Source organism: Conger conger, chromosome 14 (genome assembly GCF_963514075.1).
Source record: "Conger conger chromosome 14, fConCon1.1, whole genome shotgun sequence".
Lineage (NCBI taxonomy): Eukaryota > Metazoa > Chordata > Actinopteri > Anguilliformes > Congridae > Conger > Conger conger.
In genome coordinates this window covers 31805835-31830334 of record NC_083773.1, presented here as the reverse complement: position 1 = coordinate 31830334, position 24500 = coordinate 31805835, and the positions used below count along the sequence as shown (strand labels likewise).

The 24500-nt window shown below is 43.3% G+C and overlaps 1 protein-coding gene across 7 annotated transcripts; it reads left to right on the top strand.

Moving 5' to 3' along the window:
* The first annotated feature begins 11213 nt into the window (after positions 1–11213).
* Positions 11214–23209, top strand: prdm2b (PR domain containing 2, with ZNF domain b). 7 transcript variants are annotated; one of them, XR_009704811.1, is made up of 7 exons: positions 11214–11297; positions 13141–13197; positions 15437–15534; positions 15821–20241; positions 20703–21504; positions 22108–22201; positions 22858–23209. XR_009704811.1 is itself a non-coding variant. In XM_061219918.1 (5 exons), the coding sequence occupies exons 2-5, from the start codon at positions 13163–13165 to the stop codon at positions 20727–20729; spliced, it is 4581 nt and encodes a 1526-aa protein (XP_061075902.1). In that variant the 5' UTR covers positions 11214–11297; positions 13141–13162; the 3' UTR covers positions 20730–23209. The 7 variants fall into 7 exon arrangements, 5 of the variants coding, with proteins under 5 accessions (XP_061075902.1, XP_061075904.1, XP_061075903.1 ...); XR_009704810.1 differs by having other exon boundaries at positions 20703–22201; XM_061219918.1 differs by having other exon boundaries at positions 20703–23209.
* Positions 23210–24500: the final 1291 nt, after the last annotated feature.

The window sequence follows — 24500 nt, the reverse complement described above, 5'->3', positions numbered from 1 at the left end:
TGTACAGGTCGCCAGTCCTGCAGGGCACACACTCCATTCACTCACACACTCATACCTATGGGCAGTTTAGACTCTCCAATCAGCCTAACCTGCATGTCTTTGGACTGTGGGAGGAAACCAGAGTTCCCGGAGGAAACCCACGCAAACACGGGGAGAAAATGCAAACTCCACACAGAGAGGCCCCGGCCGACAGGGATTCGAACCCAGGACCTCCTTGCTGTGAGGCGGCAGTGCTAACCACTGCACCATCCGTGCCGCCTGGTACATTGTTTTGTAATCCAAAAATAAACTATGATAATTGACACTAAATAGAAACACACTTGGTCAAGTGTCATGATGGCTACAGATAAATAACATTGAACTGATTAACTTCAGTTACCAATTCATTTAAAATATATTTTAATACTACTTACTTTTACTAAGGAAGGAAAATCTGGATAAAAGCATTTAAACACAGATGACTGGCCTCACTAAAATAAGTGATATAATCAGAGTGACATGCCCACCTGCTATTCTGAGCTGTTCGATTGAGGCAACCCATTCAGATTCACATTTTCAGTCATGAATGGTTAGCATCTCTTGTGGCTCTTTTAAGAATTGGCAGAATAGCCAAGCTGATCTACAGTGCATCCGGAAAGTATTCACAGCGCTTCACTTTTCCCACATTTTGTTATGTTACAGCCTTATTCCAAAATGGAAAAAAATCTTTTTTTTTTCTCAAAATTCTGCACACAACACCCCATAATGACAATATAAAAGACGTTTTTTTGAAATTTTTGCTAATTTATTAAAAATAAAAAACATAAGTATTCACAGCCTTTGCCATGAAGCTCAAAATTGAGCTCAGGTGCATCCTGTTTCCACTGATCAGCCTTGAGATGTTTCTTCAGCTTAATTGGAGTCCACCTGTGGTAAATTCAGTTGATTGGACATGATTTGGAAAGGCACACACCTGTCTATATAAGGTCCCACAGTTGACGGTGCATGTCAGAGCACAAACCATGCATGAAGTAAAACGAATTGTCTGTAGACCGCCGAGACAGGATTGTCTCGAGGCACTAATCTGGGGAAGGGTAGAGAAAAATGTATGCTGCTTTGAAGGTCCCAATGAGCACAGTGACCTCCATCATCCGTAAATGGAAGAAGTTCGGAACCACCAGGACTCTTCCTAGAGCTGGCCGCCCGTCTAAACTGAGCAATCGGGGGAGAAGGGCCTTAGTCAGGGAGGTGACCAAGAACCCGATGGTCTGTCAGAGCTCCAGCATTCCTCTGTGGAGAGAGGAGAACCTTCCAGACGGACAACCATCTCTACAGCAATCCACCAATCAGACCTGTATGGTAGAGTGGCCAGACAGAAGCCACTGCTTAGTAAAAGGCACATGGCAGCCCGTCTGGAGTTTGCCAAAAGGCACCTGAAGGACTCTCAGACCATGAGAAACAAAATTCTCTGTTCTGATGAGACAAAGATTGAACTCTTTGATGTGAATGCCAGGCGTCATGTTTGGAGGAAACCAGGCACCGCTCATCACCTGGCCAATGCCATCCCTACAGTGAAGCATGGTGGTGGCAGCATCATGCTGTGGGGATGTTTTTCAGTGGCAGGAACTGGGAGACTAGTCAGGATTGAGGGAAAGATGAATGCAGCAATGTACAGAGACATCCTGGATGAAAACCTGCTCCAGAGCGCTCTTGACCTCAGACTGGGGCGACGGTTCATCTTTCAGCAGGACAACGACCCTAAGCACACAGCCAAGATATCAAAGGAGTGGCTTCAGGACAACTCTGTGAATGTCCTTGAGTGGCCCAGCCAGAGCCCAGACTTGAATCCAATTGAACATCTCTGGAGAGATCTTAAAATGGCTGTGCACCGACGCTCCCCGTCCAACCTGATGGAGCTTGAGAGGTGCTGCAAAGAGGAACTGCCCAAAGATAGGTGTGCCAAGCTTGTGGCATCATATTCAAAAATACTGTAATTGCTGTAATTGCTGCCAAATGTGCATCAACAAAGTATTGAGCAAAGGCTGTGAATACTTATGTACATGTGATTTCTTAGTTTTTTATTTTTAATAAATTAGCAAAAATTTCAAAAACTTATTTCATGTTGTCATTATGGGGTGTTGTGTGTAGAATTTTGAGGAAAAAATGAATGTTCCATTTCTGAATAAGGCTGTAACATAACAAAATGTGGGAAAAGTGAAGCGCTGTGAATACTTTCCGGATGCACTGTATTTAGCATGCTGGCTAACTTGAAAGACATAAGGGGACAAGCATCACCTTTGAAGAAACAGGCCTACGTCCTGTGTTAGAAGCATCAGCATTCGTTAATTTCCTCACCAAGCAGCTGTAAAACATCCATAGTTAAGCCTGAGCAATCATGTCTGACTGAAAACTGTTTATTCTTATTTGTCACACCCTGAACTGGAATCGACATATAGTTTGTTGATAATCAAAAACAGCAGCTGATATTTCTTGATCTGAAGGCATGAGCAGGATTTTTTCCAGACGCATGACATTAAGCAAATAAGCAAATATTTCCTGCATTGGATTATCACTGTTAATTGAAAAACAGCTCAACCAATCCAACTTTACAACTATATTCAGTTACTAACTCCTTCGCTGGGTGGCACGGATGGTGCAGTGGGTAGCACTGCCGCCTCACAGCAAGGAGGTCCTTGGTTCGAATCCCCGTTGGCCGGGGCCTCTGTACGGAGTTTGCATGTTCTCCCCGTGTCTGCGTGGGTTTCCTCCCACAGTCCAAAGACATGCAGGTTAGGCTGATTGGAGAGTCTAAATTGCCCATAGGTATGAGTGTGTGAGTGAATGCTGTGTGTGCCCTGCGATGGACTGGTGACCTGTACAGGGTGTATTCCTGCCCTTTGCTGGGATAGGCTCCAGCCCCCCTGCGACCCTGTTCAGGATAAGCGGGTTAGGATAATGAATGAATGAATGAATTAATTAATTAATAATAATTATAATTATAATAACTCTCTCTAATCTACTGTTCACCTTCCATTCATTCAGGCCCTGAGGGGAGAAGCAAGCTGACAGGAAGGACTATCATGTGTGCTGGCAACTACTGAACTATGTCATTTCCTGTCATACAAACGTCTCCAGGACAATGAACTGGGAGACGTTACCCACCCCACCCCAAGGGTGGACACTGACTGTAACATAAAATTCAACTGAACGTGAAACGTGAAGTATGATTGTCTTGCAGTAGAAAAGTAATGTGTTGATTGATTTGTGTTAAGTATGCCCTTGTACATTAGGTTTCTCTGAAGAAGTAAAGCTATTTTCCTGACCGGCTTCATTAGAAAACAAAATAAAAATTTAGTGTAGTTCATAAGGTTCTTTTTTAGGGTACATTACAACTAAGGACTACAATATTTGTAGTTCGGTTGCTTAAGCTTATTATACAAGGAACACAAAGGCAAACAGGTTTATTATCAATGACTTTCTTAGAAGTACAAGTAAATCTGGATTACATGCGTTTATACATATATAAGCATATGTGAGATTTAGCAGATAGAGAACCGCAGACATACAAACTGATCAGAATTAAATAATTAACATGCACAACTTTCACGTTTTTTCAAAGCCATTTATTCCACTGGTATTACTGGTTCCATATTGCTTGTAATATTGATTGTAAGTTTGATTGTTATTATGGCTATAATATTGTCAGAGAGGTCATGAATCCTTGGAAAGCCTGAAAATGACTTATTCAAGCATAAAGTGTTAATTTCAAATGGTAAGATTTAGGAAAAATAGTTGCATAAAAAAAAATCTAAAACCTAATTTCATCTTGCTCAGAATGGTCTTGCTGTATCTATTAGTTTGCACTTGACTACAAAGTCCATTTTTATGATGGTGCCATGAAGAATAAGCATTGCCATATTGCTGCAAAGTAACTACAAAGACAAAGCCGACAAGAAACGGTGATTGTAAATGAAAACACGTGAAAATGATTGTGATGAGGCTGGAATTTATAAGGATTACAGTCAATTGACTGCCCCTTGCCAAAATATTTACTATAAAATACTGTGCAAAAATGTCACCCTAATTGTTGGATATTGTTGGTATTTTTACATAAACTGTCTTTAATCATCACAAGAGAAAATCCATTGTGATTGTGTACTTGCGTTCATTCTTTATTGTATAGTTCAAATAGTACATAAACTGAAGTAATTATTGATACAATAAACAAGTGCTTTACAATATATCTTTTTTTATTATTAGCCTTTCAGTCCCTTGCTCTGGAATCAAATCCCGCTGACTGTGGCAGGCAGCCTCACATGGTGGCACTCAATTATTGACCACAGCATTGCTCAGGGAGGAAAGATTTCAGTGGGCAGGATGCTCTCTGCCTCATTGCACAGGGTCAACTGGGGCCTGCAGTCTGAGATCCAAAAGGCCTCCACTGCAAGGACTGGAGCTCAGCCAACTAGCTACAGAATGAAGAGGGGTAGCAGCTGGCTACACATTCTACTCTGGGTGTCCGAACTGATGCAGAACTGATTTTGAAGTGATGGGATGGACCAGCAAATATGTTTGGAGAGGGACACAGAGGAGAAGGGCCAGACTGGTGGAAGCTGACCAGAAGGTGACAGTAACGCAAGTAAACATGCACAGTGGTATGCAGAAGAGCATCTCTGAACACACAACCAAATTCTCAGTGGATATGCTACAGCAGCAGAATACCAGTACGTATAAAAATGAGTCTAATAATTACCTAATAAAGTGCTCACTGAGTGTATGTAATATAATTATTTATACATATAATTTAGCCAAGTAGGTCATGTCGAGTAGTTTTTTTAACATGGCACTGAGGGAATGCTGAGCTCTTAAATACTTGATTTGATTGAGCTGCTGTTTGAAGCTTGATCTCAATGTGACATCATTCAAATTTTCAGGTGTTTATTTGAAGCATACAGAAGGATTCATACATTTCTTTTTAAAAAGGTTATCTATATATTTGAGACACTTAAACACATCAGCAATACACATTCAGCTTTATTAACAGAAATTAATTATTAATGTAGCAGAATATAGATTAAATGTATAGTTTAAATGGCTACTGAAGATCATAATTGATTAATTAATTACTAAAATAATTTAGCAGTTGTATTAAACCTCCTTAACTGGGATCACAACAAATATTACAAATCAGCATATGTGGCCCCAGGTCAGGGTGGGGAAGCTGGTGTAAGATGCACTTGGCCATGGGTTCAAAAGGTAGGAAATATGAAATGGTATCTCTGCAGAAGGCAGTTCATCTGAAATGCACATATTGGAAATACAGCTTCCCTGGAGGGAAAGCAAATCTAATAAAATAATTGGCTTGGAACAACTCAACAGGTTTTTCCCTTTTCTATTTTCTTTGCATGCTCACATCTGATCAGTCCGTTATTGTGCAACTTGCAGTGGTGGTGTTCGTATTTTGTTACAATAAAAAGTTAAAAACAACCCTTAGGAACCTAGTGGGGCAATTGCAGTGTGCTTAGCTGGAGTTTACACCTCGAGACCACAGATCTGCATTTGAACTGGAATAGTTTGATCTTAGTCCACAGCTTTGGATATCTGCTCCAGTTGGTATGCAGATATCTGCCAATATGTGGTCGAGAGGTTTAAACTTGTGATTTAAACTAAGCTAAGCACACTGCAATTGACCCAGTGTGATTACATTTTTTTTTTTTTCTTTCATTCCCTATCCAGGTTCCATCCCTTGGACCCTTTTTCTTCATTCTCACTCCCGTGGAAAAGGCAGTTTCAGTTAAGTGATTGCATACCACCTGGACAGCTACAACATAAGTGTAAAGACCAATTGGTAGTCGGGTAGTTGGTAGTGTGCGTGTGCGTGTGTGTGTGTGAGAGGAGAGAGAGGAGAGAGGAGAGAGAGAGAGAGGTGGGTTTCCGTACGCTTGTGTTTGTGCACGTGTGTGGTGTGCATGTGTAACAGATGTTCTCATGTAGAAACACTGAAGGCTTGGATAGGGTGTCAGGCTTAGAACTTGAGTCTAGCAGACAGCTGAAGTCTGAGGATGATAGGGTGCTTTCAGTGCTCTGTGAGCTGAATACTTGAGGTGAAGAGAGAAGAACCAAAACACTATACATGATTTTATTACACCGACTGCCATATATTCAGGCAAAGCAGCTGAGATTCTCACTGTGACAGACATTAATCAAAGATAGCCAATTTAGCCAATCACCTGGGTCCACCAACAATTTAATTTGGGTGTGAGACAGGCCAGACTACACAAATGTATAAGGATTATGTAATCATGTTCCACCTTCCCTATCCTGGCCTGTACTCAAACGCTAACTAGTCCCTGTCTTAAGGTAATCATCACACATTGAAATATGTTCTCAGGATGTATTATTACTTCAGGCAAAACTGTTTTCTGACAGAATGTGTAGCCTGTGTAATTTAGACTAATCTGCAAATTGAGAAGCCATGCTCATGAATTTAAAAGGCCATAACATCAATGCTGACTGCTGAATAGCATATAAATATAAATGGTGCATTCTTGTCTGGAGACCTTCGGTTTCATGATCACTGACACAACCACTACTCGCTAGATAAAACTATATTACAGCCTAGCCTACATAGCAAATGATCCCTTACTTAAATATAAATTAGCTCTTTAATCACACTTAAGCAAAGTTGTATTGCTCGGAATTTAAAGTTAGCAACTTGTTAGCTGTTGAATGACTTCAATTTTTTTTTTTTTTTTTTTTTTTTTTTTTTAAATAAATGAACAGATATACATTTCCTAGCACTAGAACGGTTAGGCATGATATTGTGGCTGCTATTGATTGTTGTGATGCAGATACAGAAGTGGCTCACATCCAACAACTGGCTGAGCACTATGGATTCGCGTTCTCCCAGCTAATACAAAATGTTCTCACAATGTTACTGAAATGTTTTGTCAATGTTACTTTGCCACTATTACTGCCACATAGTGGCAATGTAACATTGACAAAGCATTCCAGTTACATTGTGATAGCTGGGCTTGCACAAACTTTCTCCTGAACCTGAAATAGCCTTGACTAATGCATGAATAGGCGGCACGGATGGTGCAGTGGATAGCACTGCCGCCTCACACCAAGGAGGTCCTGGGTTCGAATCCCCGTTGGCCGGGGCCTCTCTGTGCGGAGTTTGCATGTTCTCCCCGTGTGCGCGTGGGTTTCCTCCGGGTACCTGGTTTCCTCCCACAGTCCAAAGACATGCAGGTTAGGCTGATTGGAGAGTCTAAATTGCCCCTAGGTATGAGTGTATGAGTGTGTGAGTGAATGGTGTGTGTGCCCTGCGATGGACTGGCGACCTGTCCAAGGTGTATTCCTGCCTTTCGCCCAATGTATGCTGGGATAGGCTCCAGCGACCCTGTTCAGAATAAGCGGGTTAGGATAATGAATGAATGAATTAATTAATTATAATGCATGAATAAAGCAAGCAGGTTAGCACAATTTGATCCACTGGTTCACTATATACTCCTCAGCACTTCCAAATAAATACTCGCAGGTCCAGAAACTGATGTTTTTAAAGCGACTCTTTTGCTCTTGCAGTTAAATTAAGAACCACAGATCATATGTAGCCTATTAGAGGTTGGCCAATAAATGACATAAATGGTGTTGTGGCCAATATGGGCTGTATACACTGTGACACTGTGGCATTGTCTAGCAATTTCAGGAGGATTTCTGCAGAAGGAATATGATGGCTCTCTTTCACAAGAGTCAGCCATCACATTCTTAGTAGAGGGAAGTAGAAAATGCTGTGTGAGGCATTTCCAAGCTGGGTGCACCCCACAATATTACAGAACCAGCAGAACACTTCACTGTCACAATACTATAGTTTTTCTATGCTATTATTATTATTATTATTATTATTATTATTATTATTATTCTATCCAGCAGCAGTCAGATTTTTCAATCTGCATATTTATCAAGCCCAGCCCTGATTACTCAAAGTTAAATCCTTTAGAAAATGCAATTGGGTAGGCAGCACAGTATATCCACCTGTGATAGATAATTACTTTGGGTATATTCATGTACAGTAAATCCTCAAATTGTGTCCGGGATTCTATTTGAAGCCGGGCCTCGGATAATAGCCGGGGGCGTGGCCGATTCGGACAAATTAAGGCCGGCTCCCAAATACAAGCCGGGGTAATATTGCCTACCAGTAGGGCTATCAGTCCATGAGCACTAGAAGACATTGTTTCGATTTAACTCAATGAAATAAAAGAGCTCTTCTTAATATTTTATATTGTTGGTTGGTTTAATACTGTTGCCAATGAAAAGTCGTTGTCCTACACCATGGGTCTCCAACACGTTGCTCTCAAGCTACAAGTAGCTTGCCAAAACAGTATACATTTAAACACAATTGTTGCCGCGAGGCATTCCAGCCTTCGAATTTAATAAAAAGTAAATCAGCCAAAATTAAAAATGAACTCAATTTAGGCTACTTGGCTACGCAATAAGGTTTCCATGTATTTACAGCACAGCGCACGTTCAATGAATTAATGAAAGCGGCTGCCTTAGCTCGCAATAAACAGACGGGTGGAAATCCCGACACTCTTTCAACTACATAAAACTTAACAGTGAACCATCAAATACCCCCCAGATTTCAGTGCCCATCAGTCCCAACATTTAGCAATAGAATCAAACAGTCCAAAAGTAAATTAAATCCCAAACCAAAGCGAAAATCTTTTGATAGCCTACCGATATGCTGCTCCAAACGAAACGCATGTCTCACAATAAAACGCACTTTAGGAAAAAAAGATCTTTAACTTGCTGTTATCTACGTTCATTTGTTATTGTTCATGCAGGCGTGTCTGGAAAGTTGTTATTTTATGGATTCTGGACTTGCATGTGATTTATTGTGTTTGAGAATATTTGCAATAAACTAAGTCTGTTAAGACTGACACTATGACTTACCAAACGGTGTTTCCTGATTAGCCTACACTAATTGATTTCTGAACGATTACAGGAAGTGTTGAACAGTGTTGGCCCACTTTAAGTGTAGCCTTTTACTTTATTTCTAAGAATAAAATTCTACAAAAGAAGCCAAATAAGAAATAAAGTCCTGCCTCGAATACAAGCCTGCCCCAAATAAAGGCCTGTGCTTTGTGCAGCCTAAGTAAATAAAAGACCCCGGACACAATTTGAGGATTTACGGTAGTTATTCATTCTATGATAATTCTGATGTTATATTTCTGAAAATGTTGCTCTTGGGAAAGGTCCACTGCAATACGCATGATACAGAAGATGAAGACTCAATAGGATAATGGGATATTAATTATTATAACAACATCACCCTCTGTCGCTTGTAAAAATGTAGGCCCCTCAGTAAACATAGAAGGAGGAACCATAAGCAATTACTGCCTGACTACATATATTGCGCCCTCTAGTGCTTTCCAGTGGTACTCACATGGACTTCCACACAGGCTGAATTATATCTTATCCTTGATGGTTGTACTAACAAGGGACTTCCCCTGTCTGGAAAATAGAAATGTGCTTGGGAATGCAGGTGAAGAGAGACCCAGAAAGAAGCCTGCATTCTTGTTCCCGTGACCTATGCAGACAGAACGCGTGGAGATCAGACAAGTTCTAATACTTGTAGTATGAGCCTACAAGAGCCCCATTATGCATTGGAATCAGTTTTTTATTCACAGTATGATTTATTTGTTTTATTATAACTTATTTTAAAATAACTTAACTAACTTAACTTACAAGGTATTATTATTTTAAGGGGTTGTTGCAATATCTTTTGGAAAAAAAGAACTTTTCTTGCATCCAGAGAAGGCATGGCATTTAGCAATCTTATATTTAGCTTACCCGCACAAAACTATGGAGAGAGATTAGTCTCAATATTATTGACAAATGAATGAAACATGATCCAAAAACAAATATCTTGTGTCTTGTGTCAACTTGTGTCCAATACATTTCCATTTAAATGAATGTGCACTGATTGGTACAAATGCATACATATTTGTGAATACATATTTTCCGTTTTGCACAAATATCTCATACTTTGTATGAGTCTTTTGGCGGCCCATACACAACGGCCACAATAGAACACTTGCGTACTTGCTTTCGGAGACGGCTAGCCATATTTGTGAATCGGAGCTATTTGTGTGTGGATTGTGTGGGAACTGCGGAAGGAAAGTTTCAAAATAAAAAATTTAAAAAAGAAACTCACGCCATTTAATAAACACGTGCCACTTGATCCCCAAATGCAGACTCTACACTTTTACAGTACCAATTTTACATTTGAGATTTGGTTATTATAAAAAAATATGCTCTTCATAAAGTATGATATATTTCTACAAAATGGAAAATATGTATTTACAAATATGTTTGCATTTGTACAAATCAGTGCACATGAATTAAAATACCAAATTTATAAGACACAAGTTGAGAGATATTTATTTTGTTATTATATATTATTTATAATATATCATTATTATTATCCTAACCCGCCAGTCCATCGCAGGGCACACACACCATTCACTCACACACTCATACCTACGGGCAATTTAGACTCAGCCTAACCTGCATGGGAGGAAACCAGAGTACCCGGAGGAAACTCATGCAAACTCCACACAGAGAGGCCCTGGCCAATAGGGATTGGAACCCAGGACCTCCTTGCTCTGAGGCAGCAGTGCTACCCATTGCACCATCTGTGCCCCTGCTGCTATTGCTGCTATTATTATTATTATTATTATTATTATTATTATTATTATTATTATTATTATCATCATCATCATCATCATCTCCATACAAAACTGGGAACAGCATAATTTACAAGTACAAGTAAATTACAAGTAAAAAGGATTTCAGGGGTCTTAGTGACATAGATTGTATCCAGATAGCCCTGCACAAAAACATAAGTTTCCTGGACTTTTAAACTTGAGGTTTCAAAGGTTTGTGGTTAAGACTATGTTGCCCCTGTAACAAGTCTGACTAAATCATGAACTCGCTTCTTGAAACCGAAAATACTGGGTTAATTGCGGTGTGCTGAGTTCAAACCGCAGGTTTAAGTTCCAGCTAAGAGTTTCATCAGAGATGTGCGCCCGTCCTTGGCTCAGTAGAGGCCTTTATTTTTTACTTTTATACTTGTCATTCCAACAAACATGCCTGTGATTGGCTCTGCTTGACATTCTTCTGCTCCTAGGAGCCAATCCTACCTGAGGAGCAGTATGGTGTAGTACAATGGGGAAGACAACCCGGAGATAGCAGCTGCTTGGAAGAGCAAGACCATAGTTTGGGCGAGAGAAACTCAAGCCGAGCCAAAAGAGGTATGCAAGACACTATTTATTTGCACACCAGTAACGTATCAGTTTTCTTCTTAAATAATATAGGGGAACAGTGACATTATGAATTGCATAAAACTAACGTAACGCTCACCGATCAGTGAGATCCGGTCGATACATAGGGTTTAAATCTGTTAACTTGACGTTAGTTAGCCTAGCTAGACGACTTGCCAACTGACTGCACAGCGTTGGAAACAGTTCGCTTGATAGCAAGAGGTAGCATCTACAGCCAGCAAGCCGGGTATAATGACTGATTTGGGACTAAAGGGTATTTGTGTAAAGCGGAACGTTGTTGACTACGCGTGAGTGACCTTCCAGACTCCTATCTGGGAACAGCCAATAACTGTTTAAATGGGACGTGATCTATTTAGCTTGCTAGCTAGCTAACGCTAACAGTCACTGCGAGACGTCTGGTATCGTTTCACAACCTCCTTTGCATGCATTCATTAATTGAGTTAGCTAGCTACGTTAGAAACGGCTGACAACAAGCAAGGGTAATTTCTCGTTAACGTACACAACGAACGAGCGAATGTTAATTTGTCCAACTTCTGTCTGTCAGGTAACAGTTATTTTGGTATTGCCATTGCGTTCTCGCCATGAATTGCTGACAGGTCTGTCGTAAGTTCAGTAGTCAAATAAACTCAGCTGCATCCGATTTAGAACCATAGTTTTAACTGGGAAGCATGGTGGACGTTTTCCAATAACTGTTATGACTAAGTTAGCTACAAAACGGGACCTGGCGTGTGGATCGCAAATGTAGCTGCTAGCTACTAGGCCTAAGCGCTTTGCTTGGTTTTCACAAGCCATTTTTCTGTAACGATACGTGTACGTTGCAGAGCCCAGTAGGTGTAGGTAACCCTGCTCGTTTTTACACAAGCTCAGTATTTGTCATTGTTGCAGTAGCAAAGTAGCTTGCTTGGCATCAAACTGGCTAATTTCCAGTGGTTTTTTTTCCAGAAAGCCAGATAATATTTATGACCATGACATTTTACCTAACTATAATAATAATAATAATAATAATAATAATAATAATAATAATTAATAAAAATCCTGCCTCGAAGTTATGCTTGGGAAGGTAACTTAGTTTTATTTTTACGGTTTTGAAAGCTAGCATAGGACTATTTGCGAGCATCCATTTACTAACCAGTGTGTTAATCAGATTAATAATGGTCTTCTATGTATGTTTTTGTTGGTTAATCCAGTCCTAATTAAGATATTTTGCTAATACGATATGCATTTCAGTTAATTTTAGAGATCGAAAAGGTTTGTGTTTGTTATGTAAGGAGTTTAAGTTTTCAGTCAAATGTTTTCACCGTTTCGGGCCTTGATACAGGATTAGCCAGATCTCCCAACCTCAAGTTCTGTAGGACAATATCCGTCAGATGCATTCCTTGCTTCTAGTTATTCAAAACAGGACACTCAAGCTGTAATTATGTAAAATATAATGATACTTCAAGTATGCTGCAATATACAATGCTGTCGTTTAATTATTCTTCAGCAAACACTTTTTCACAAGGGATTTAAGAAAATTACAAACTGAAAATGTAGGAGAATAAAAGAATTTGCTTGCTGACTGGCTGTTGAAAATAATGTGCCATTCTTTTTTTATGTATTCAAAAGCCTTTGGTAAAAAGGAAGACAAATCACGAGGTGGTAATTTATAGGTTAAACAATGTTTTTTTTTTTGGTGTTTTGTTATTTCTGCAGTTCTCATCTTTGTCGGTAACTTGACTAAAGAAACAGCGATGTTGATGACGTTATATCATTATGAATGATTTGACATTCTCTTCTTTTTTGTTCGTTTGTTTTGTTGTTTTTGTGTAAATAGGCTGGAAGCCTAAATCTATTTAATGTCCATTCTGGCAGCTTTGACATTGGTAGCCAAGTAAGTAAACGTTAATGAATCATATGCATGTCATCTTTGGTTTTGACGCTTAAAAATCCGGAAGATTTCTTTTGCTTGCTACTTGTACTCCCCATCAAGCTGTGAAAATGGTCCTTTGTCTGGCTTAGAGAAGTGGATTGGTGACGTGGTAATATTTTTTGTGTCACAGCTCGCTTTGATTCAGCATGTAATATAGAGTTCAGGTAATTTTCCATGATGAGGTTTCTTTCTTGCATGTAATGAAACAAAATGCGGGGGGAAAAAATCAAAATACCACAACCGTCATGTTCTATGCTATAGTGCATACTGCATCACAGTAAAGGAGACTTCAGTCCACAAGTGTATTCCTAGCCCCCATGGATGTGCTCAGTAATACATTTTATCTGTAAAGTGACATTTGCAATGTGGCTTTACCCCCATTTTTGTGCTATATATTTAAATGGGGGCTGTCTGCTCTATCCACAGTCCAGTGCAAAGACCCATTTCAGGACAGAACAGCTTGTGAAAGTGCATGTTTTTTGTTACCGACCGACATAAAAATGAGCATGGTGTGGCTGGGGACACATGTGGTCAGACAGTAGGCACGGTCATGAGCTGGCCTTTTACGAATCCGTGTTTGTTGAGGGGGCTGTCAGTGCCCTGAGACGCGCTCTAACACTCATTAACCTCTTCCTATACAGTCCCCTCCAAAAATATTGTAACAGCAAGATCAATTCCTTTGATTTTGCTATACCCTGAAGACAATTGAGTTTGCAGTCAAAAGATATACATGAGATGAGAGATCCGAATTTCAGCTTTTATTTCCTAATATTTTGTCAACAAAAACATTGGATAAATGTGGGATAAATGGATAAACTTAAGGATCGATGTGTCCTAACTAATTGGGAGGAACGTCATCATGCAGCAAGACAATAACCTAATAACCTTAACCAAATTGAGCATGCATTTCACCTCCTAAAGAGGAGATTGAAAGGAACCCCCCCCCCCCCCCCCCCCAAAAAAAAAAAAAAACAACTGAAAGAGGCTGCATTAAAAGCCTGGAAATGCATAAGAAAAGAAGAATGCAACAGTTTGGTGATGTCAATGGAGCTTGATGCAATTATTGCAAGCAAGGGATATGCTACCAAATATTAAGTGTTGTTTTCTTTGTGTTGCTCTCTATTCCAATACTTTTTCCTCACCTAAAAATTAGGTGGTCTGATACCAAAGGTGCTATACTCTAAGTATTTTAACACATCTAGGTGTAAATTCCAGGAAATAAAAGCTGAAATTCTGAACTCTTATCTTTATATCTCAATTGCAAACGTATTCAATGTACTGCAAAAACAAAGGAATTGGCCTTGCTGTTCCAATACTTTTGCAGGGGACTGTAGCTGCTTGTTCTCTTTTGTTTGTGGGAGACATGTCAGTGCATTGATAGTGTCAAAGACATGAGCTATTCGATTAATTCCTTCAAAGCTTGGAGGCCGGTTTCCAATATCTGTGCCCAGTTATTGACTTGTATGCCTTTTAATGTGAGATATTTTCATGAGAGCAGTGTGACATTTCACATGCTGTGTTGGGTAGAATATAATTTATAGCCATGTTGTTTTTGATGCTTGATAATCAGAATCATTTTCTCCCAGTAAATATTTTCCCTTCGTTAGAGCTAAAAACCTGCCAGTCGACAGGATTCATAGAAGCTTGCCAATGAAGGTTAGAACAATACAAGCAATGTGGTGTGGCAGCATTCACTTGTATGTTTGTCATTGCAGTCTTCATTATAATGAAAGTATTTTGGCAGCTAAAGTAAGTACATGTGTGGATATTCAGATCTTTGTAAGTGGTTGCCAACTGTTAGTCCTAAAATGAGGATAATAAGAAGGCTGACCCCAGTGGAAAAAGGTCATTACCTCAGAAATTTGATTGAATGGTCCTGAGTGCAATCCAAATCATTATGCCTCAGACTTGTTGTCTCTCTTGGATAGTTCTATGGTCTGTTTCTTGCATATGGCTTCTGTCTATTGCTTGCACTCCCCCTGGTTTTTCCCTCCATCACTTGTCTCTGGTCTCTCTATTGTACTCTGTGGGTCTAACTCTGCGGGCCTCTCCCTCTTGCTCAAACTCTCTTACTGTAGGTGCCGCTTTGGGCCTCTGTGTAAGAGCACATCAGTCTCTTTCCAAATGTTAAATCATGGGTTTTGTTCTGGTTTATGGCTGTGTGGCAGTACTCTCTCTCTCTCTCTCTCTCTCCTTACAGCCAGGAGGACGCAGTTGGAGGCAGCTTGGTAGGGAGAGACCACCAGGTCGGCTCTGGGGCCGTGCCAGTTGCCATGGACACCGGGGATTGTGAAGCTGGTGAGCAGGCTTTGAATATTGAATGTTTGGCTCCCTGCTTGCTGTGCTAAAATTGAACGAAAGTTAATGCTTTGTTTAAGGTATCATTTTTTGAAAGCAGTTGTGGCTGTAATGTTCAAGCCATACCAGAATTTTTCACGACCTGCCCATGCCCTTTCCAAAATTATTTTAATGGTAGTTACCTTTTTGTAGAATTGATTGCGAATCAGTCTTTATTGTGGAATGAAAAGTGCACGGCTGCCTCTTCTGGAATGTGATGATTGTATATTGGTGTTTTGGAATGCAGGTCTGACAGAGGTGGATGAACTGCCTTGCCCTTCATCAGCGCTCCCAGTGTTGGCCCCACCCAAGGAGACCCTGCCTGTGACCAGGGCAGAGTCTTTGATTTCTGCTGGGGTAGAGGAGGAGACCATATGTGAAGCCCAGGAAATGGAAACTGAGCTTAATGAGGAGCTAAGCTCCCAGGGGGATCCTGAGGTGGATGATGCCAGGGGCGCTGAGCCAAACCCTATGTCTGGCTCCTCTCTGCCAAAATCAGAGTCTGATCCAAATTTTGATCCTGAGGATGAAGCCCAGGGAGAGTCTCTCTTCCCCTGCCCACACTGCGAGCGCCACTTCACCACCAAGCAAGGCCTGGAGCGGCACACGCACATCCATGTCTCTGCTAACCTGCACACGCACACCTTCAAGTGTCGCTACTGCGGTAAGCTTTTCGGCTCTCAGGCTGGCCGGCGTCGGCATGAGCGACGGCATGAAAGTGGGCTGAAGAAAAGGCCGGGCTCCCTTGCTGGCACTGCGTCCTCCCAGGGCCCCTCCCTGAAGACTGACGGCTTGAGTTCCAACCTCACGGCTACTGACGGCAGCATCCTCGTCATGGACTCCCTAACTAGTGGCGTGACCCCAGAGCCCCCGGGTGAAGGCAAGAAAGGGGAGGGTGTGGCTGAGGTGGAGCGGGCCCACCTGTTGGATGAAAATGGAGAGTCAAAGGAGCTTCACCTGTGCAAGTACTGTAAGAAGGCCTTCAGCTCCCACACCAACATGAGGCGGCACCAGCGTAGAATCCACGAGCGTCACCTGCTGCCCAAAGGCATCCGCAGGAAAGGCTCACTCCTGCAGGAGGTGCAGCCTGGCCCACAGCAGTCTGCCACGACCCCCCATGGGTCGCTTGCCGCTATCCCTCAGCTGGTCTACCAGCCCAGCCATGAGGTGGAGGACGAGTGTGATCGGGAAGAAGAATACATGGTGGACATCTCCAGCAACATCTCAGAGAACCTCAGCCTGTACATCGATGGGAAGATCCTATCCACGGGCACGGTCAGCGGGTGTGAAGTGATTGAGGTGGATGCCGGCTCGGCTGCTCTGCTGGGCCTGAACACCGTGATCATCAGCCAGGCTCTGAAGGTGGAGACTGCTTCTAATGTGAGGAGAGAGGTTCCCAGCACAACCTCCCAGACTTTGAAAAGGAGGACCTCTACTCCGCCTCTGCTGCCCAAAATCAAAACTGAATCAGAATCCTCATCCTCTTCAGCATCTTCTTCATCTTCATCAGCATCATCATCATCATCATCATCCTTAGCAGGGACCATTGCTGCTCCAGCTGTGGATGGCTTGTCCTTTCCAAAGGAGAAAACTGTGTATCTCTCCCCAAAACTGAAACAGCTCCTGCAGAACCAGGAGGGCCACAGGTTGACCCCTCCTGCCCCCCGCCTATCAGTGTCTCCTCTTTCTTCTGGATCTGGGAGGTTCAAGAGACGGACCACCTCACCCCCCCACTCCCCACCTCAGGAAGACCCTACATCCAAAGGCCAGAGCTCCGAGGCAGGTGCCCCTTTTGCCCTCAAGGTGCCGAAGCTTGAAAGCCATGTGCGATCCCCGGCCTGGAGCAGGGAAGACCGAGACGCTGCAGGCTCCCCCAGGGCTGACTGGATGGGGTCCCTGACCGGTGGAAGCCCTTGTAATCAGCAGCCCCTGGACCTTTCGGGTGCGCCTGGTAAAAATAGCGATGGCACTGATCAGGGGGAGGCGGTGCTGGACCTGAGCATGCACTGCAAGAGCTTGGATGAGATCCAGCCAAAGGCAGGCCCTGCCCCCCAGTCACTGTCCAAGAAGAGGAAGCCCAACACCAGCATATTGGAGAAGGTGCTAATGAAAGAGTACAGTGGATTAGAGCTTGCAGAGGAGGAGGTGCCAGACGATCAAGGTAGCCCTGTTGCTCAGCCTGCAGAGAATGCCATCACTGATCCTTCCCCTGATGTGGCTCCCTCACTCACTGAAGTACATGGAGCCAAATCAACTGTGCCATCCACTTCACCACACCCACCCCCTCCCTCACTGACTCCTGTTCCCTTGAACCCCCCTTCCCCTTGTGCTGCGAGCCTAGTGTCCTCCACCCCACCCCCTCCTATTCTGCCCACTGTTTCTTCCCCACTCTGCCAGCCCTGTCAATCCCCCGAGTGTGGTCCTGTCCCAGTTCTGTCGCCGAAAACGTCCAAATTAATGCTGGTCGGTCAGGAGGGAAATTCACCTTCTGCAGAGACTGGTTCTGTCACTGTGAATTCAGAGAGACTGCCTGATGAGGGTAGTTCAAACTCAGAAGACTCTAAAGATCAGGAACATCTCACCCAATCCCTTATCAGCCTAATGAACCCAAAGATTTCCACAGCAGAACCTTGCACAGATTCTGAATCTGTGTGTGTTCCTCCCTCGGGTCCTTCTGAACCCCCAGGTGACACCAGAATGAGTCCAGTAATTGATCTTGGTGCTGACGAGTCTGTCCAGTCACCTGTAGACTGTGTTCTGGCTTCCAAGGCTGACCAGGAGCATAAGGCAAAGGTGCAGCCACAGCCCCCCTCTCCCAGTCCTCCGATTCTGGAGGCCTCTCATCCGGCGCCCGCCTCAAATGTTGATCCCTCTGCCCCATCAGAAAGGCTGCCACCCTCTCTCCTCATCACCCAAGTGATAAAAGAAGAATCTGACCACAAGGAGGAGCCAGCCAACTCTGCCGGTGATGCCCCCGAGAAGCCCACGGAGCCAGAGACATTCTGTAAGAGCTTTGTGTGCAACGTGTGTGAGGAGCCGTTCTGCTCCATGAAGGAGCTGCGGTGCCACATCATGGCCCATGCCCAGGACTGGCCCTTCAAATGCGAGTTCTGCGTGCAGCTGTTTGGAAATGGCGACGCCTTGCTGGAGCACCGTTCCACCCTGCACGGCGTGGGCAGGATCTACGTGTGCTCCACCTGCAGCAAGGAGTTTGCCTTCTTTTGCAACCTCCAGCAGCACCAGCTGGACCTGCACCCTGGCCAGAGCTGCATGCACACGGTGCTGGAAAATGGTAAACTGCGGCCCCAGAACTTCACCGACCCAACCAGAGCCAGTACCGAGCCCTTGCTTTCAACCACAGATTCCAAGCCCTCAGCTGATTGTGATGATAAAGGGAACATTGTAATGCAGAAGGAGGAACAGGAGAATGATGAGGATGAAGAGGTGGAGATGGATGACCCAACAGAAGAACTCTACACTACAATAAAGATCATGGCTTCCGAAGGAGGCAAGCGGAAAGGGCCAGACGTTCGCCTCGGAATCAACCAGCACTATCCCAGCTTCAAACCGCCACCATTCCCCTACCACAACCGCACTTCTTCCAGCTCTGTGGAGTCTGCCACCAATTTCACCACCCACAACATCCCACAAACGTTCAGCACGGCCATCCGCTGCACCAAGTGCGGCAAGAGCTTTGACAACATGCCTGAGCTCCACAAGCACATCCTGAGCTGTGCCAATGCCAGCGACAAGCGCCGCTACACCCCGAAGAAGAACCCCATCCCGCTCCGACAGGCTGTAAAGCCCCTAAACGGGACTTTGTCACCTGCAGCGACCGCCAATGTGGCACATGCGACCCTCTACAGAATGGGTCAGCCCAAGCGCCTTGACTTTGGCCCAGAGCCCACAGGCAAGACCAGGCTGAGCAGCCTGAGCAAGAAAGACCAGCTGGTCCAGAGAGGCCTCTCCCAGCGGAACAGGTCCACCACCTCCAGCCAGTCGGAGGAGGAGCAGGGGAGCCATGTGTGCCCACACTGCCAGCGGGAGTTCACATACCGCGGCAGCCTCAACAAACACATGACTGTCAGCTGCCCCAAGAAACCTGCCTCCAGTGGGTCGAAGATGCATGCAGACTCGATCACTCAAGAAAGAAACCATAATCTTCGCAGTGCCAGGAGAACTGCTGATCCTGAAGTACAGAAGGAGGTATCGGACCTGGGGAGTAGGACTGCGGGCAGAAGCAGGGCTGGCAGCTCTGGGCTGGCTGAGGGCGCCAACAGTGTACCTGTCAAAGCCCAGCCTGCTCGAGGCAGGCCCACTGCTTCTCAAGCACAGTTGAAGAATCCTACCTCCTCCTCTTCCTCCCCCGCTGCCTCCATTCCTCTAGGCAAGAAAAGCAGGGGGCTGCCTGCTCCACAGCAGTCCCCCCCTCATTCGCCCCCTGCACAGCGCCCTCTTGGGAGGATGCAGCGGGGGAGCAAAGAGGTCCTGCCAAAAAAGGTTTCTGAGGTGACATCACCGTTGCTGCAGTCCAAGAAGGAGGAGCGTTTTGCTGTCAAGGCACGTGACCGGGTGGGCGGTCCTGTCACTCGCAGCCTTCAGCTGGCCAATGCGATGCCTTCAGGCGACACTGAGGATCCCCCCAATCAGGAGCCTGAGGAAACGCAGGTAATGAAGGCACAAGGGCATCAATTAAATTCTCTTTCTGCCAGTGTAACTGCATGCGGTCTGTGTAGTTTGCACGTTTTTAAATTGTCATTACTTCTGAAGCTAATGATTGATTTTGTTTAATTGCTTTTGCAATGTCCAAGTGATGCACTTGATTTATGATCAGATCCCTATTCAGAATTCACATTTTACTCAATGTGTGGGGTCTGGATTGGTGGTGAAAGATCTGGGTTCAATTTTAGGAATATTGAGGCAGTTATTACTGCTGTATTGAGGATCTGCAACAATTGTGGCTTAGCAAACAATATAAATATATTTGGATTTTTTATTTTTTATACATAGATCCTTGGATTTTGTGGAATGAGAACCTGATAGAAAGTGTCTCAGAGTAATGGGAAATGTTGTTGGTGTTGCTCTTTCTCAGGTTAAGAGAATACATTTTATTCTCGCCTCTCATTTAGGAGTCCTCATTGAAGCTGGAGAGGTAAAGTCCGACGGACAGGTGAAGAAACCCCTCAAGCGTGAAGACTGGCCTATTGGAGCTGTCTCTTCTCAAGACGGGCAGGCTCCATTGCCCCTCAGTAGAGAGGCATATGGTGATACCAGTACCAGATCAATCCGATCAGGGCTGTTGTTGATTGCAATTGCCACAGCTGATGCAATAGGTGGGGCTTAGGATGTGGTACCTTCGAGCTGCATAGAGAGTCAGTCCACGGTCCAAAATTATGACCTGTGCTAAATTTGTGCATTACAAAAATATTACAAGAAACATTTAAAGCCCTTCACACCCCATTCTGGATTTCACAGCGAAACATTGAAAATGTTACTTGTACACAACCAACCTGGAATTTTCTTGCTCTTATTCTTTGGTTTTTGCATCAAGTCATCGTGATTTTTCTTAGGATTAATGCTGTTAGGTAGCCCTAATGCATGCAATATGTTGAGTCTGACTAGACTGATGTCTGTGTACAATACCCCACTTTCAACACCCTGTTTACAGTGGCTCTCATATGGCTATAAACAAAAAAAGAATATGTCTGTTTAATTCATATTATACGTTATAGGAGTTGTGATGCAGTCATGTCTTGTAAGGAACTGTCAAAAAGTTGTTGTTTTTTTTTTGTTTTGTTTTTTTTGTTGGTAAAAGCAGTTGGTAGTGAGCAGTTTGGAATGGGTCTGTGGGCATGAGGTTTCCAGGTTGGGAGAGAAGGGGGCATCTACCTCCTCCCCCTTTTCTGCCTGTCACAGCACTCACCAAATCTGGTGAGCCCTCCCACCGGCCTTGTTCCTGCCTGTATTACCAAGCCAACGATTCATGTTCCCGGTGTCGTGAGTGCATTCTTTTTTGCAGCTATCCTCTTTGACGTGAAGGGCAGGCTGCGAATGCAGCTGCTTCCAGTTGTATGGCTGAGTGAATTCCCATACTGACTGCAGTTTATCTAATGGAGACCTTTAAGGGTCTTTGTGAATGAGATGTGTTTGGAGCAGAGCCATAATTTACCTGCCTTTTTTCCTGTGAAAACAGATTAAACTACGGAAGTTTAAAAGCACTTTATGAATAAATAGAAAGAAAAAAAAAGCCTTCAAGCATCAATATATTTCCAAGAAATATTATAGCATAAAGCATTATCAGCACCAAACCTCACTGCACAGTACTCTTTTTGGCATTGTTGGTTCTGACGCATCCTTTTTTTCCTTGCTAGTGCTAGGTTTTTTTAATGGTACTGTACATTTTACTTATCGGCAAAAAATACTCGGTTGACAAGACTGAAACCATGAAGGCAAAGGGTTGGGGGACAAATGCAGGTATAATTATTGGAGATTTGTTCCCAAGTGCAGTGTTTGAAACGCTTTCTGACCCAGCAGGGCCAGATGTGGATTACTGCCCAGCAAATTTGGATTATCACAGCCTGCCTCATATTACTACTCAGATTTGAAATCTTCTGTTGAAGACTTGAAGGTAACCAGTTGTCTCGATGGGATGGTGACAATGTCCCCCCAGGGATAACACATCTTTTATTTTTGACTTGAGGATATGTACATTATTTGTCATTTCTCACACTATTTCATTAATTCATCTGTTACTTTATTTAATTTGCTAGAAACCGTTGTCATACGTGCCGCATGCTTTGCTTTGCGTTTTGGATGTGGCGTCAAATTGGCTGGCACTTTGGAATTCTGGGAATAAAGAGAGCCCAGCACAGTCCACGGAATTCCAGTCTCTGTTCATCTGAAGAAGGGTAGATATTCAGACGATCAGAAAGCAATAATGATGTCAGACAGGGTATCCCAGAGACTTTGACAAGACAAAAGCCATCCACAATTGAGCATGAATATTACACTGAAATGGTAGCGTTTGGTGAAAAGCTAACTTGTGCCGTGTGATGGCTGTAACTATTTGAAATGGGGGTTTGGAGAGGTGCGAGATGTGCAATCACAGCGGTCTGTTTCGTCTCCCCAAACTTTGAGGGCGGCGCAGTGTATTTTAACACTGAATAACACAAAAACAAATTTAGTTTAAATTATTGTTTGTTGGTGATATCCTGTAATCTGATGGTTCTACCTCTGTGAAGAGCTTAAAACTATGTTTCCTTCCTTTTCCCCCCCCCCCGTCAGGAGCTGTCTCCCTCCCCTCCATGTACTGTATCACTCCAACACATCTGCATCTGTCTGAAGGGAGATATAGTGTGATGCATGGCGTAAATTTCTGGTAGCCTGTCTGTGGGAGAATTATGTCACTTGATTATATATTTAAAAAATATATATTTAAAATCTTTTGGGATGGTTACGTTTTATATGATTTACATGTATGCATTAATATAACTGAATACCATTTCTCGGGAGTTTGTGAAATAAGTGGATAATGTTCTGTTCAATGTTTGGGGTTAAGAAAGATAAAGTGGAAAGTAATCCCTAGTGTAATTACAGGTTGTTCTAATTGAAATATTAAAGACTTTTTTCAATTTGACTTCTGCATGACTTTACTCTTTTTTCACTGCTGTATCGCCTGTCGTTTGTGAACCGAGTTTGGTTTTGCTTCCATTTTTTGGTCTGTGTGGGATTTGAATGTTCATGCTGTATGCTTTCCTTTGAAGTACAGGGCAGCACATTGAGGAGTGTCCTGATCTTTACTGGTCTTCCGGTAAAATTGCTCTGGTGATTGTTTGGGAATGGGATCTACACCTAATGGTGGAATATCATGATTTGTTTGATATAACAACGGTATATTTTCGTCAGTAATTAGCTTCTCTTCTATGGAGATGGACTGTTTGTTATATTCAGTTAGTGGGGGATTCAGCCTGCTTTTCACTTGGGTTCTTTCAGCCCTCTCTGCAGCCCTCCACACCTGACCTCAGCCGCTGGTGAATGCCCAGCATCTTATACTCCTGAATGGTTGGCATTTATATCACGCCTTTATCAAAAGTGCTGTGCAATTGATGCTTCTCATTTACCCATTCATACACACACTCACACACTAACAGTGTTGGCTGCTAACCAGCTTTTCAGGAGCATTTGGGGGTTAGGTGTCTTGCTCAGGGACACTTCGACACACCCAGGGCGGGATTGAACCGGCAACCCTCCGACTGCCAGACGACTGCTCTTGCCACCTGAGCAAATGTCCATCCGAAGACTCATACAATGACCTGCCAGGAGAGGCTGCATTTGCCACAGTATTGGGGCAAGTCGGGGGAGACTTGACAGTAGAGGTCTTCAGTCCCCTTTAAAAGCCGTCTCGCTTGCGCTTAATGGACACACTTCGGAGCGACTTGCATTGCAAATACAAATACCCATGCAACGATCAAGGACTAAACTTGTAAACTACCCGAGTGTGCATGTAACAAAGTTGTATGAGCAATAAGAAAACTGCCCTAATGGGAATGAAAGTTGCCACGCAAGGTGAGGGGCAGGTGGGCAGGGTAGAGAGGGTGATCGTGCAGTGGCCTCGGTGCACTCTGCAGTGGTAGGTCTTCATGAGTGTCATAAAATGGCCGAATAAACACCAGAGCCCTCAGGATAGGGGCAACAGTTATCCTTTCTAGACGTTCACATCATTTCTAGAATGATGTGTGAAGAACATCTCAAGAGAAACAAAAATACAGTAATTCAGAACATATGTTTAGAGGTAAATCAAGGGTTTAAAAAAAAAAAAAACGAATGAAATCCATCTTTTTATTTTTTTTATATTTAGATTTCAGATTTATGTTTTTCTTCATACACAGTCTCTTTGTATTGACAATGCTGGCAAATCTCACCAGAAT

Bases quoted from the DNA above. Each gene is read 5' to 3' on its own strand.
- prdm2b (XM_061219918.1), top strand. From the start codon at position 13,163: ATGTCCATTCTGGCAGCTTTGACATTGGTAGCCAA. The intron at 13,198-15,436 runs GTAAGTAAACGT...CTCTCCTTACAG, and splicing joins GCTTTGACATTGGTAGCCAA to CCAGGAGGACGCAGTTGGAG. The intron at 15,535-15,820 runs GTGAGCAGGCTT...TTTGGAATGCAG, and splicing joins CACCGGGGATTGTGAAGCTG to GTCTGACAGAGGTGGATGAA.